Here is a 15,064-nt window from a genome sequence, read left to right as displayed (position 1 = left end):
TCTCCATTTCCTTTTCTCCCCCATTACTTTTACTACCAAGATTTTAAAAATAATAAATGTCACTCTCTATAAAATGTGTATCATTCCTATGTTTTTTTTCCCAAAATAATAGAGAGAAAAAAAGGAAATGGAGAGGATACATTTCCAATTAGGCTCAAACCACCAGTATCGGGATTTCACGAGGAAAGGAAGAAGCTTTTTTCGTGGTCAGTTCAAACCACGGATAAATTCCTTTTTTAACTTCACGCACTGATTCTCCCACAAAGTAATTTTTAATTCAATTTTTTTTTTTTTACAATATTTCACTTATTATTTTATGAATCATATATATCACTCTCGATTTGAGATGACATGTTCAGCCTTGGCTCGCATTATCACGTTCAACCTTAAACAAAATATTGATTGAATAATCAAAATAGCTAAGGAAGCATAATAATAGAAACAGCAACAAAAAGAAAACGAAAGAGGTTTTACTTACAAAATCAGACGATGGAGCTATATGGTGAAGGAGAATCTTCAGTAATGTTACATGATTTTCTCTGGAAGCTTCGAAGAAGGTGCTAAGCTATGGTGGAACTTGCACAACAAGTTACCTAACGAAAAAAGGAAACGCGTTTTGTTCATGAAAGCAATACGCAGAGTCCAAACTCAGAAACCCTCAGAACAGAGACTGAGAGTGTGCGTTTGGTTTGCCAAGAGAATGTTAGGAAAATACAATGCGTGACTGCGCTGTTATATGAAGCGGAAGCCGAAGAGTCGCCGAGTCTGTTGGGTCGGGTTTGTTGGGTGAGGGATTTATCCAGCGCGTGTACCGGGTGACGTGTAACATTTTTATTGGATGTAATTTACAGTTTGAGCTTTCTGTTATAGATTGACTGCGACTTTCAACGTTTTTCCGTTGTTATTGGACGGGATTCTCAAGAAAAAGGAGCCTAAAGGACCCACCAACATCTCAAGGCCCAAATTAATTCAATATACTCTTTTAAATACACTCTTTATCCCTATTATAGTTGAAATTATAGAAAATATTGTACAATTCTTTTGATGAATCTTGCTCTTTATTTAATTCATCTCTCAATTTTTATAATTTTTAAATAAATTTTAACTAATAAAAAATATGTGTTTTTTTACATGTGTTAAAAAAATGTTATTTCCTTCATTTAATTTTATCTATCTTTTAAGATTTTATGTAAAAATTAAACAATACAATCAAATTTCTTGATCTTAATAAAATAGTTATGAAATTTTTAGTTCTATTCCACAAAAAATACATGTGTGAATTAATTAAAAAATTAGGTAAAAAAATAAGGATACAATTGACAAAAGAATAATTGATATTATCTTAAGTTTTGGAAACGACATAAAAATAGAAATACTTTTTTTACCATCCGACAATTTAAAAATAACAAAGAGAGTAAATAATATGTTAACAATGTCTCTCAAAATATATTATTTTTTTAACAAATGGAATAAACTGTTATCGAAAAAAAATAGACATATTTATATTAAAAATTTATTAACTCAATCAAATTTTTCCTTGACTTTTATTTGCTTAATCAAGAGGTGTAATGCCCAAATCGAAAATTGAATTTTAAACCTTAATTAAAGGACTCAAATGTAGAATCACTTGAGTCAATAACTTTTTGATTAATAATAATTTTTTCTTGACTGAAAATCTAATGCTACTTGAAATGTATGCAATAACTATTTTCCTTAGAATACAAAATCTCAGTCAATTTAAATATTCCACAGTCAGATAAGAACCTATAAAAAATGAAAACTAAGAAATGTTTTCAACATTAGTAATATAGATTAAAAAAAAGTACTTCAGATACAAAGTTTTTAATCACTATTCATAATCGTCTTTTCTAAACCGAGAGTTAAGCAGTGATAAAAAAGCAAAACCCAAAAACAGAGTTGCGGCCCCTCCAACAATTATTGCTGCCAACTTTTCGGTGTTGTTATTTCTTCTTGCTCCTGTATTCATAAATTTCGTACATAATTAATGAGTAATTATTATAACAGTTATTTTTTTATACTACATAAAAAAATTTAATTATAGAACAATACTAAAAATATCTAAAATATTATGCTAGTATCCAAGTTTTGTTAATAACCATTAGGACAAAGAAAGCTATGAATAGTTTAAAGATGGATTAGTATGACAACCAACAAAGTAAAAAGAAAAAAAGAAAAAATGGTCACAAACTATTGTCGCGTGAAAATCAGTCGACCATAAGATCGACTATAAACTTTAACAAAATTCCAAAGTAAAGATCAAACAATGAACGTTAAAAAGGAAAATTTGTTCTTCAGTAACGGATCCTCATTCCTAGATTACTAAAATGTTTGGTGTAGGTGAAGGAAAAAAAGTGTAAAAAAACTAAACAAAAATTAACTTTAAAGGCAATAAACAGTAAATGCGATAAAAAAAAAGCAAAAGATAAAAAATAAATTGGATTTGAATTTGAGTCGAAGGTAAATGCGATAAAAAAAGGCAATAAACAGTTGCTCCATATTTATTCACAGAAAAATCATCCATACAACTGCCTATAATTGACGAATTCATCATCTTAGTGATTTGCTCCATGATCTCTATGTCCTCTTAGATTTTTGGCTTTTACTTAATCGTCAAGTCTTCTTCAGTTTTGACTCCATATCTAATTAAATGAATTCTTTTAAATAATTATCAAAGCCACCAAAAATAATAATATGGGTTTTGTCCCATTTTTTGACCCAATAAGACCTTTAACGAATTTTTCGAATTTCGGTTACCAACACAAACATTGGAAAAGAACATCAACAGAACAAGAAATCATCAATATAATAAAAAAGTATTCACTGTAAAAATTTAAGATATAACAAAAGCTATTGATAAAGCATTAAAAGATAATTATGCCTTAAGTCGAAATAAAAAGAAAATCACACAAAATTATTTGACACCTAGAGAATGAGAAAAGCATGAATATGATAGAATTTATTGATATGATAAGAACAGAAAGAGAAATAAAATGTATTAAAAGAGTGTTTAAAATAATAAAGTGTTTATAAATTATTACTCCCAAAATATTATAATATTATATTTTTTATGCATCCACAAAAATATTCTATTTAAATACTACTTCTTTCTATGACTCTTAGTTTTTAGATTATATTTTATCGGGATAGAATAATAAGGCAAAAAGAAGAAATTCAAATATTGTTTCAATATAATAATTTCTTTCAAGAAATAAAAAAATGCAAATACAAGACTTGGTTCATGATTCAATTTAGTAGTTACCTGGGACAAAGTTGCGAGGAATGTTATAGTAGCTTATGAAACACTTGTCAAGATATATTCGTGCCGAAAGTGAAGTTCCGCATTCTTCCTTTGCAACCTGCACTGCATCGCTCACGCAATTGCTACAGTCACAAATATCTGAATCCCCTTCACACTGCGCCATCAATTTCACTGATTTATAGTTCATTGCATAGTACCCATTACTGTTTAGGATCCCACTTTCCAGATTCACAAACGCCTCGTCCATCAACTCTTTAAACTTGATATAATCCACAACCGGTTCCCCACACTCATTGTGAATAATCAAATTTCTACTTTTAGATTCACTTTTTGTTTCTGGTTCGGGAAGTTCCTCTGTCTCGTAGTGAATGTAGCAACCGTCAAGCTGAACCCGTGCTGATATGGATTCACTGCACAAGGTGTTTGACATCTGAGGCAGCAAGTTTACGCAGCTGAAACAATCTTCATTGCTGATATCATCTCTACATTGGAAAAGGCCGGAGATGGCTGTGTCGTCGCTAACGGCTTCCGTGGTTTTGAAGAACTTGTGCTGGGAGGATTGTGTGATGAGTTGTTGGAACAGAGAGTTGAGTGTTTGAGATAATAATTGGTCGTTGAAGGTTTGGCTTGCACAGGTTTTGTAGACTAATGTGCTATAATCGGAAACTGGTTTGGAAGAAGGTAGGAATAGCAAGAAAGTGAAACTGATGAGGATTGTGGAATGGGAAACATCCATTTCGGAAGTGATTTTCGGTGCAACGCTATAGCATTTGGTGGTTTTGAGACAGTGATTTGGAGAAACCACATTGGAAATATGGGTTGCGCTTATTAGATATATAGCTGATACTTGCTTTTGGGCATGGTGTTCTGGTGGCTTGGGGGTTGGGATTTTGGTTTGTTTTTTTTTCATTCCTAATCCTATCTACCGAATAAACTGACAAACATTTCAACTAGCAATACGTCAAAGAATGGGGAAAACGAAAACACCCCTGCCTCAGTTCATTTTAAACCTTGTGTTACAAGTTAATTATTCTATCTAACGCGCAATATGCCTACGTACGACTGGTTTGCTTGGTTTGAAGGTAGTGAAAGTTAACTTTAAATTATTACTTATAAGTTATAATCCTTAACTTTATTTTTGCTAGCTGCTTGAGTCACGTCAAAACTAAATAATTAATGAATGAAGTTGACAATTGGTGATGTAAAGAGAAAAATGGGTGAACTACATCCCATTTTGTTCTAATTGCACGTTCACTCCAAAATAAGAAAAAATGTTAGATGATTTTGGATCACTATCACTATGAGTAAGATTCTTTTCTATTTGAGACACGATTAAATATTATTAATTGTTTTGTGTCATAGAGATATTAGTAAGGATCATAAAAAAGTAATAATTCATGACTATCCAATAATTTTTTCTGAAGTATGGTGGAATTAACTGGAAATATAGGAGATAAAAAAAATACCAAAAAGATAGAAAGAGAATCTAAATTTCACAAGTTATTTAATAAAAGAGGAAGTGATAAAATAATATGAAAATAAGATAAAAGAGAAATTGATGAAATGAAGAAAAAAAATAGAAAAAAGAGAGACAAAAAGAAGAAGCAGTGATACATTGACCATCCAATAGGAGCACACATCCCGTTTTATATAATATTTTATCATTTAATATTTAATAAAAAAGGAAATTAAAAATAAAATAAAATTTGAGAGAATTAGGTTATGAACGTGTTATAAGTTGTGTCATTTCTTCCTCCTTTTTTTCTTTTCCTCTCCTTCTTCTTCCATTTATTTCGGACTTCCACATCTACAAGTTTTACTTTTAATATTATGAATGATGGAAGGTTTGATTTCTCCTTCTTTTTTGTTTGTGTTTCTTTCTTCTTCGTCTTTTTTTCATTCTTCTTGTTGTTGTTGTTTAGTGTGTTATTGATTCTTATTATTCTTCTCAATTGAGTTTTTTTTGTATCGTTTAATAATGATTTTGCTTACTCTTTGAGGGTAGTTGTAATAGCATATGATATACTACATTTTTTCCCATTTGAACATTGGAACCCTAAACCCATATTGGGTGCGCATCCAGTTATAGTGCTTTTATTATGAATATTCTCAAGAAAATAATGTTATGCTTGAACCATTGTTTCTCCCCTTCCCTTAACGTTGTTGGAGATGAGGAAAAGAACACATACACATGCTTGAGAGAAAATAACAGGAATGATAGAAAATCTTATTGATCACACAATCATTTGTGTTTACTATGTTACATATAGGTATTTATACACAAGTCACTTATATCGAGTCACATAACAAAATTTGTGTTTACTATGATACATAGAGGTATTTATACACAATTCACATAACAAAATCTACTTAACTAATAGTGTTAACCACTTATCAGTAAAATTGTACTTAACTATATACCTAACAAAGTTAACCATTAAAGATGCATGAGTTAACACTTTGAATTACTTTGCAACACAAACAAGCTACCCCACACTCAATTGCTAAGATTATTCAAGCAATGGTGGAAATTATTCTTGGTTTGCAAGGAGACATCTGCGGAAATTCTAGAAATGGGGTTCCCTTTGTTGCTGGAAAGTAAGATTCTAATTGTTTCTAATTGATAGTTATCATAAGATTTATTGCATTTATAAATTGTTGTCCTTTCACTACTTACATAAACATGTTTCAATAGATGTTGTGGGTGAGACCCCAAGTGCGATTTAGTGATTTTCATTGGTTTTGCTTGCAAATTTGGAACTTTTTGTTTGATTTTGTGACTTGCATATCTTTGTTTGCCTATGAATGTTTTCATATAAAATTTCTAAAGTCCTTCTAATATTTTGATTTAATTTTAGGTGTTAGGGATAAAATTGAGCTTATAGATAATGAAAACTTATCCAAAGTTAGACTTATCTCACACTCCTTCAATTTTATTGTTTGATTGATTTTTTATTCTATCTTTTTTCTTTTTGAAGGTTTCCATTGTTATTGTCTCTTCACCACCTATTGTTGTCATTTTACAGGTTTGTGCAGTGTTGTTAAAGAAGACCTACTTTTTTAGGATAATGATATTGATATTAGCATTGAGAATCTTGAAAGTGAAGTTGCTAAGCTTTATGCAACCAAAATGGCCCAACAATTGTTGGAATGGTAAGAAGGGTAGGGGGATTGTGTCAACTATGGTAGTTGGAATGTGTTTATTGTTTTTTAGTTAAGATATTGTATTAACTAATTTAATCTTAAACTTGTTATCCATATTTGTTGACTTATAAACAACAATTAAGGAAGCATTAGTCTTGGATGAATTTTCTTGTTTATTTATCTTTTTGTTTATTGTGCAAGGTCTTAATACTTTTTAGGAATATTTGTGATCACGTTATACATTTGTAGTTAATTGAATGTTATTTTGAGGATAACCGTGTGCATAGAATGGTAAAATTAGAGTAAAATTAAAATTAACCGTTGTTAGGTCATATGAGGGGAATAATTTTACTTATATTAAGGGAATCATACAAACTACATTTATTGATTAGTTATGCACAAAGTCAAGGTTACAATAATAACTTTAAGTGGTTATATTCGATTGAATTTCATTTTGCATCTTAACTTTCATTAGAAACTACAAAATGATGATCCTAAATTATTTGATAAGTTTATAATGCACATGTTAACTCTTACTATTGTTTTACATTTAGACACATAATATGATGAAAATTTGTATTGATTCTATGAATAAGGTGGTTAAGTCTATCATAAATAATGATTAACCTTTTATCATTTGTGATTAACTTTAACCATTTTAATATTATTAATCAAAAGTTACATGTGAATATGATTTTTTTTTCATTACATACCTGAAAGTTGAATTTGTATGAACAAAACTTGTGTCACGTCATGTAAGAGAATAATTTTACCTATACCAAGGGAATCACACAATCTATATTTATAGATTAGTTATGCTTAAAGTTAAAGTTATTTTATAACTTAATTTGTTACATTTGATTAGATTTTCTTTTACATCAAACTACAAAAATTGATGATCCTAAATGATTTAATTAGTGTATAATACATATAATAATTCTTTTATTTTAAATTTAGGCGAATGATATGATAGAAATTTGTATTCATGTTATGAGTAAGGTGGTCATGCCAATCATAAATTATTATTAACTTATTCATTAATGGTTACTAATGTTATTGAGCGTCAAATGTAATTAATTACATATATAAATATGGTCAACTTTGAGTCCCAATAGTTATAAATATATTTGACTAAATCAATTGGCACATCCAGGGTTATTGGCCTTGCTTCTTGGTGGCGATTTTGGCAAAAACTTGGTAGAGATAAGGACTGATGTTGTTCTTCTTTCAAAGTTTTTTGTCCTCATTCTTTTCGAATCACAACATCTTCACCATTCGTCATTGCTTATTTGCATGTTACTAACACTGAGTGAAGGAGGAGGAGGTTGTGCGTTGTGTTGTATTGTGTAATACGACTAGTTTCACTTGTATACACCGACACAAAATACTGCCGAGAGAAGCATGAAAAATAGGGAGAAGAGAATTTGGATTTTTTTTTTTATCTTTTGCCCGTTTTCCCTCTTTTCATTTATTTTTTTCTTCTATTATTTACTTAAATATTGAAGAATAAAATAATATTTTTTATTGCAGGTCAGCGATGTGAAACGGTGGTTGAAGGATGTTTGTTAAACATTTCTCAAAAAAGAAGATATCAATTTCCATCGCACGACATGCAAAGTTGTTTCTATAATGAGTTATTCGCAGCCCGTATATCCCTAACCAATTATCTGTCTTCTCTGTGATGCCAGAATGGCCTGCATCTGGGCCAAATATAAAAGCTCCCATTCCTTTCCAATACATAACACGTTGGATCTCCCTGGTGCAGAGAGCGTGGTGGGCGAGCTAGCCCCCCTCCCCATCAATTCAAACTAAAATGTCTATGCTAGCTTCCCCCTTCCAGCTCCTGGAACTGAACATCATATCCGCCCAAGACCTCGCACCCGTCTCCAAATCCATCAAAGCCTACGCAGTGGCATGGCTTAACCCGGAGCGCAAGCTAACCACCCAAATAGACCCCAACGGCCAAAACAACCCTACCTGGAACGAGAAATTCGTCTTCCGCGTCGACGACGACTTCCTCACCTCCGACGAATCCCTCATCATCATTGAAATCTACGCCTCCGCCTGGCTTCGTGACATCCTCATCGGCACCGTCACCGTCCTCGCCTCCAACCTCCTCCCCCGCTCCATCAATACCCGCAAATCAAAGATCCGCTTCGTCGCCTTGCAGGTTCGTCGCCCCTCCGGTCGCCCCCAAGGAATCCTCAACATCGGAGTCAACCTCGTTGACTCCACCATGAGAAGCATGCCCATGTATTCCGAACTCAGCGCCTCCGCTGTTGGCTATTGGGACGTAATGGACCCCAAGAAACCGAAACTGCAGCAAAATGAAACTAATAATAATGATTCCAGTTGCAAGCTCTTGACGCTGCAACGCTCTCAGAGCGAGAAGAATGACTCAACCATCAATGATTATGCGTATAACTGTTCGAAAGAAAACGGTTACGACGAAGGCGGGGATGATTGCCAGGGTTCGGAGGTTGGGATGCCGATGGCAAAAAAAGGAGTGATTATGAACATGAACGGGTCGCTCTGCTCGGACGTGGGGCCCTCGCCGTCGGTGGTGGCGGCGGCTATAGCGAAGGGGTTGTATCCGCTGCCGATGATGACGGCGCCGCGGAAGCCGGGGAACTTGGTATTTCAGGATTGGCCGGAGGAGCGTGGTGGGTTGACGGCGGTGTACGATCACCTAGGGAAGAATAATGAGAATAAGAAGGTGAGGCATGTGCATAGTATTCCGAAGGGGAAAGGTCAGAAGCATAGAAAGGGTAGTAGTGATGGTGGGTTGTTTTCGTGTTTTGGGACTGCGATGGGGTGTGAGTTTTCTATTACTTGCGGAGGGGGTCATGGGAACAGGAAGAAGAGGTACGAGGGTGGTAGCAAGGCTCCTCCCACTGCAGAGTCTGAACTCACCTATGATGAATCCTATATTTGAGATGCATTCATGCATGGGCTGTGCCTTGTCCCTCGTCAAATGAACATCATTAACTCATGATAGTTTGGATTTAGAATTGTAGAATTGGAGTGCTGTTCCATTATGCTAGACTTTCTCCTCCGCTTCGTCATTTTTTAAGTTCTTTTTTTGCCGACTGTTTTTTATCTGGTGAAGAGGAGATTATGTATATTCACATCATTAATGAAAACTTACACCATATGTGGGATTGTATGCTTTATATATATGGGACAGGTTAGAAAACATGGTTTTTGGACACCCATAATTTGGCACCTAGCTAGGAGAAGAAAATAGATAAAAGGAAACAAAATAGAAATATGATAAATAATAGAATAAATTATATTGTCAATTCTTGTGATTTATTGAGACTGTACACACAATTCTCAAGCTTTTTAATATTTATAACACAATCTTTTTATAAGGATACATGGTATAATATTTTTTAAATAATTACAAGAGTTCATGTAACTCATAAAAGGTTTCAGCATAATGTTTTTTTATGTTTAAACAGAGATGTGTTAATATCAGGGTAGAAAAAGAAAGATACAGGGGGAAAATTTGATGAAACTTCAAATAATATCAGTGCAATTTAGTTAGGTATGTATAGTTCCACTCAAGCTTGCTGCACTTTGAAATGCCATGCAATATCTTGAGAGCTGTAGCTGGTATATCAAATCCTGATCGACTTCCAACAAAGATTAATTTAATTTTATGGTGGGTTAATTGTGGCTGCCAATAGTTGGATTAATTTGATCCATCTCTTTATATACTATCTGAAATGTAGGTGTGAATTCAAGAAAAACCATGGTAATTGGGTTCGTGAAGTCAAACCTAATTTATGTCCTGAGATTGCATTAAGTATGGAAAAGGCCTTAGAGACAAACAAATGAAGAGAAAGTTAATTGGTATTTGTCATTCTATAAATAAGAAACTGCGTGATTCTTTTACTGATCTTCTTGGGGTGTTATTTCTCTCTGTCATACACAAAGACATGCATACAGGCCGGGCATAATAAGATCTTTGAAATCTACTTCAGCTGTTGATAATAATAAATGTTAGTTAATATATGTTCATGAGATGAGACCATATGTGTGTGTTCTCGAGCATACATATATAAGCATAAAGAATTTTTCTTAATACTTCAAGTGTGGTTTCTTAAGATGATCCACCCCCCTTACCTCCCAATCTGACTCGATAAGCTAAGGCTTTTGCTGTTTATATATATATATATATATATATATATATATATATATATATATATATATATATATATATATATATATATATATATATATTTTTAATGCGAAAACTGAAAATCACTTATTTCTTACAATGCCAAATAGCTCAAAATTGCAAAACCAAACAGAATGTGCCATTATTATCCTTCTCTTCTGCAGGGCCGGCCACCAGTGAGCAAATGAGGCTTAAAACAAAACTTAAGAGAAATATTTTACTTTAAATGTATTAGAAATATAATAAGCCTTTTTTTCTCAACATCGTGGATTTCTTGCTAGCATATGAGGTCTTTTTGTTTTATAAAAATTAATAATAAATATTTTTTTTTTGTTGGTGGACCTAAACTTCTTTAGTTGCTTTAATTTTGGACCAACGTGCTGTTATCGCTAATGCTTGGGTTGCGATATTATCCTTTATCCATTACTTCATATCTTCCCGAAGAAAGTTCCCACTTCCCAGTATCATTGCTTGTTTTTCATTCTCTTACTTATTCCTGTTTTAGTTGTCTCCAGAATTATTTTCTGGAATGCATTTAAATGTATTTCGGACTGTTTTTCCAGTTCCGTGTGTTCTAGAAACTATGATTATGTGAACTTCCTGTAAACGATGCTAGCGAGGCTGCCATTGGGAAGAAGAACCCCTTGTGTTAAGTTGTTGCTGAGAATTGTGTCAATTTTTTTAATGGTTGTAGTTGTCTTTGATGTTGGGTGGATGAATGAACATTGTAGAAGGAATAAAGCATAAAATCTTCAGAGACAACATTCCCAGTTAGGAACTCTGTTTTCTGGTTTAACAAAAACTCTGGTTATGGTTTGTCAGATAATCAGATTGTTGAAATGAGAGGTCCATTGTAGAGTTTCCAAGAATCTGTTTCGCCAATACTAGTGGTGTGGTTCCTCAATTTATTTTTGTATGAAAGATTCAAGTAAGGAGCACAAGCTTTCACCATCAAAGTCATTTGGCAGAGGATCTTATTTTTTCTTGCTTACAAAGAATATACAAAAATTATGTATAAATATAACTCTTCTAAACAAAGGCCCTGAACCAAATAAGAATCAATACAATTTAGATTATGAAAAATATAAATTTTGATTTAATTTTGAATATGAAAATAGTACGAATTACGTTTTATGTACCATTTAATAATAATAAATTAGTTTATGAAATTTACTATTTATTATGACATTTTTAAACATTACATCTTAATCATATCATATAAATTTAACAAAAGAATTTATAGTATTTTTTATATATTTATGAATTAAACTAAAATTTCCTTCTTTCAAATTTTGAATCAAAATGGTCTATTTACTTGATAAAATAAACACATAAAGACTAAAATATTAAATTAAAAAATGCCAAATAAAAAAAATAAAAAATGGTGAGACTGGTGGACTTGATGGAATTTTATACAAAAATAATATAAAAATAATCAAATTTAAAGAATTTTTTATTGCATAAATATTTGACGTGGAATTGATGGAATTTAATATTTTGACATTTAAGTCTAATGGGGCGGCGGCAGGCCACTCTTGGGTATGAATTGCCCAAAGGCTCAAATTCAATAACGTAACGTTTATTCTTTTAATTGGAGATATGAATACTGTTCTTTATGTACTATAAAATTCATCCACATATTTTTTTTTAAAGAAGAATAATATTTAAACACCTCAAAAATATTAATTACTAATACTACATTGACATATTTTATTTTTCTTTATTTTTCTCTTCTTCTTAACGTAACATATTGGATGGATTTGTTTAAACTTAAATAAATATTTTATTTATAAGGAATCATCTATATAAATAATAAAATACATTTGTTCATTACATGAATCCATAAGAAATAGAACACAAATATATGCATGTATTAGTTCTAAGACATTTTTATTTCTTTTAGCACCTGAATTCTATTTTATTTTTTTATTTTTTCCTTTATATACTCAAAATAGATTATAAGGTCCAACCAATATAAAAGATCCAAAATTTTCTATAACACAAACATCCAAATTCTCTATTAAGAGATATCACTTAAGCGCTTATGTTATAAAGTAAAAAATTCTCATTTAATTTTAAGTTTTGTACCACCCAAAAAAAATGTTTGCAATAGAAACACTCAAATATCCATAAAAGAACTCATAACTTGAAACTTTTGAATCATACGAGAGACTAATTTTATTATTTATAATTGAAGAAAAATAACTGAATTTGTCCAAATTAGAAATAGAATTTAGTTTAATAAATAGCTCAATATATGTCTCAACCAAATTCAAATGAAATTGAGTCTTTTAAAGAAACATAAAAGTTCTCATAGCTTCAACTATAATTTTATGTCATCGTTCACATAAAAGAATCTTTCATTATCACTTGGCGGATGACTTCATAGGTAACATCTTATAGACATATTTTTGTGAGTAGTAGAACCAAAATCTATCCACTAACATCCTTCGGTACAAAATGAAATTAACTTTAAAATAAACAAAAATGAGAAGTTTACTATTTTCACACACTAAATAGTGTAAATGGAACCCTTTTTTTATAAGTCTCATCCTACAAAAGCAAAAAGGAAATTTCTTATCTTGTTTTCTTGTTTCTTCTCTAGAAAAAAAAAATTATGCAATATCTTGAACTCTGAACTGACTCTTCTCAAACTCTAAATTTTATACATGCAACTTTGGGATTTAAATAATATGAGTAATTTAAACCAATAGTAATAACAACAACAACAATTAAAGGAGAGAACAATAAATATACAATGCTCAAATAATCTTTATGGTAAATTTCAAGACCCAAACAAGATACCTAGCGCATCATTAATCCTCAATCTTTGGATTGAAAAAGACTAACCACAAGTGATACTCTCAACACATTGATCAAACATTGGTGATAAGTCCTGCCAAACAAAGATTGTCTTTGGACACTCCATTGCTCACATGGAAAACTTATATGATGATTATTCCGGTCAAATAATGATTGTCTTTGAACATTTCATTATTCACATGGAAAACCACACTATTTATTTATAATCGCCACATGTTTACCATTGCAAACATGTAAGTATTCTCTCAAATTATGTCTTCCTTTGGGTCAAGCACAATTCGCATGAATAATTCCATGCAACATCCATGTAAATTCAATCAAATCAACTTACGCAACAGATGTTACTTTGGCAACATGTTGTTTCAATCAATTTAACCAAAAAATATAAGATAATTTAATATAATAAATGTGAGGTCTTAAAATTACATAACTTTCACATATAATTTAGTTATATAAAAATATATATAACAAAACATGCAAATATTTTACAAAACAGACCCATCACAAGATACCCAGAACAATATTAATTCATAGTCTTTGGACAGAGAAATTAATTTGTAATTGGTACTCTCAATGCAATGATCAATTATTGATGATAAATTTTGTCAAATCATAATCTTTCTTTGGACCGGCTATAATTCACATGAAAATACCTTATAATTGTCACACATTTATCATCAAAGGTACAAACTTATTTGGCCAAATTGTGTCTTCCTTTGAGCTGAGCACAATTCGCATAAATAATTTTATACTAATATCTATGCAATTCTAATTAAATTAATTTATGCAATAGAGATTGCTTTGACAATATATCATGTCAATCAATTTAATTAAAGATTACTAGATATGCAAATAGATGGGAAAGATCTGGTATTGCTAAATTAACTTCAATCATGATAGCAAAAAATATAAAACATTAATTACGGCAAGTAAATATCATATCCTTAAATTATATTTAATGTTATCATTGATTTATACTTAGAATACCATAAACATCTTTCTTTTGTTTCTTTTGCTTAGAGCAACCTTGGTTTTCCTTTTTTTATTCTTAGAGGTTAAGCTTAAATGAGCACTTTCAAATGTGGCTTTTTATAGCCTCTCTTCCTCTTGCACACAATGAGATATAAACTCATTAATGGACCATTTATCCTTATGAGTGTTATAGCTCACTTTGAATTGCCCAAAGTGTACAGTAAATGAAATCAAAACTAAATGCACGAGCAATTCTTCACCAAGCTCTATCTTAAGTGCTTTCGGTTTTGATGTCAAGTTAGACATTTTCATTATGTACTCCCTTATATAACTTTTCCCCTCTTTTTTTTTTAACAAATAAAAAAAAAACAAAAACTGGATCCACAAAAAACTTCCTTATATATATTATGAACAATAGCCATGAAGAGAAGTCGTTCACAAATCCAAATAACGATGTTAAAAAAACAAAATACACCCGAATTTAAATCAAATATCCAATTCACCAACAATCAATATGTGTTGTTCCAAAAAAAACTTGGGTTCATATAACCAAAGCAATCCAGGTATAATTGAAATCAAATAACTTTAAATCTCAATAATCTAATAGTAAACCTGACTCTGATACCACTTGTTAAAATTTTAGGAGATCCTTATAAAAT

The 15,064-nt window shown here is 31.4% G+C and overlaps 2 protein-coding genes across 2 annotated transcripts; one reads left to right on the top strand and one right to left on the bottom strand.

Annotated features, from left to right (window-relative positions):
- Positions 1 to 1,719: 1,719 nt before the first annotated feature.
- LOC114370830 (plasmodesmata-located protein 3-like) lies at positions 1,720 to 4,168 on the bottom strand. Its single transcript, XM_028328222.1, has 2 exons — positions 3,281 to 4,168; positions 1,720 to 1,977 (listed from the first exon to the last, which is right to left on the bottom strand). The coding sequence occupies exons 1-2, from the start codon at positions 4,014 to 4,016 to the stop codon at positions 1,850 to 1,852; spliced, it is 864 nt and encodes a 287-aa protein (XP_028184023.1). The 5' UTR covers positions 4,017 to 4,168; the 3' UTR covers positions 1,720 to 1,849.
- A 3,958-nt stretch (positions 4,169 to 8,126) lies between these two features.
- LOC114369398 lies at positions 8,127 to 9,597 on the top strand. Its single transcript, XM_028326631.1, has one exon. It carries the CDS (start codon positions 8,238 to 8,240, stop codon positions 9,357 to 9,359), a length of 1,122 nt encoding a protein of 373 aa, XP_028182432.1. The 5' UTR covers positions 8,127 to 8,237; the 3' UTR covers positions 9,360 to 9,597.
- Positions 9,598 to 15,064: the final 5,467 nt, after the last annotated feature.

The sequence above is a fragment of the Glycine soja genome, chromosome 10 (genome assembly GCF_004193775.1).
Source record: "Glycine soja cultivar W05 chromosome 10, ASM419377v2, whole genome shotgun sequence".
NCBI lineage: Eukaryota > Viridiplantae > Streptophyta > Magnoliopsida > Fabales > Fabaceae > Glycine > Glycine soja.
This window is presented reverse-complemented; position numbering and strand designations above follow the sequence as displayed.

Excerpts from the sequence above, each read along its gene's own strand:
- LOC114370830 (XM_028328222.1), bottom strand. The coding sequence starts at position 4,016 with ATGGATGTTTCCCATTCCACAATCCTCATCAGTTTCACTTTCTTGCTA. Across the intron at positions 1,978-3,280 it reads TCCTCGCAACTTTGTCCCAG|GAGCAAGAAGAAATAACAAC; the intron begins GTAACTACTAAA and ends TTATGAATACAG.
- LOC114369398 (XM_028326631.1), top strand. The coding sequence starts at position 8,238 with ATGTCTATGCTAGCTTCCCCCTTCCAGCTCCTGGAACTGAACATCATA.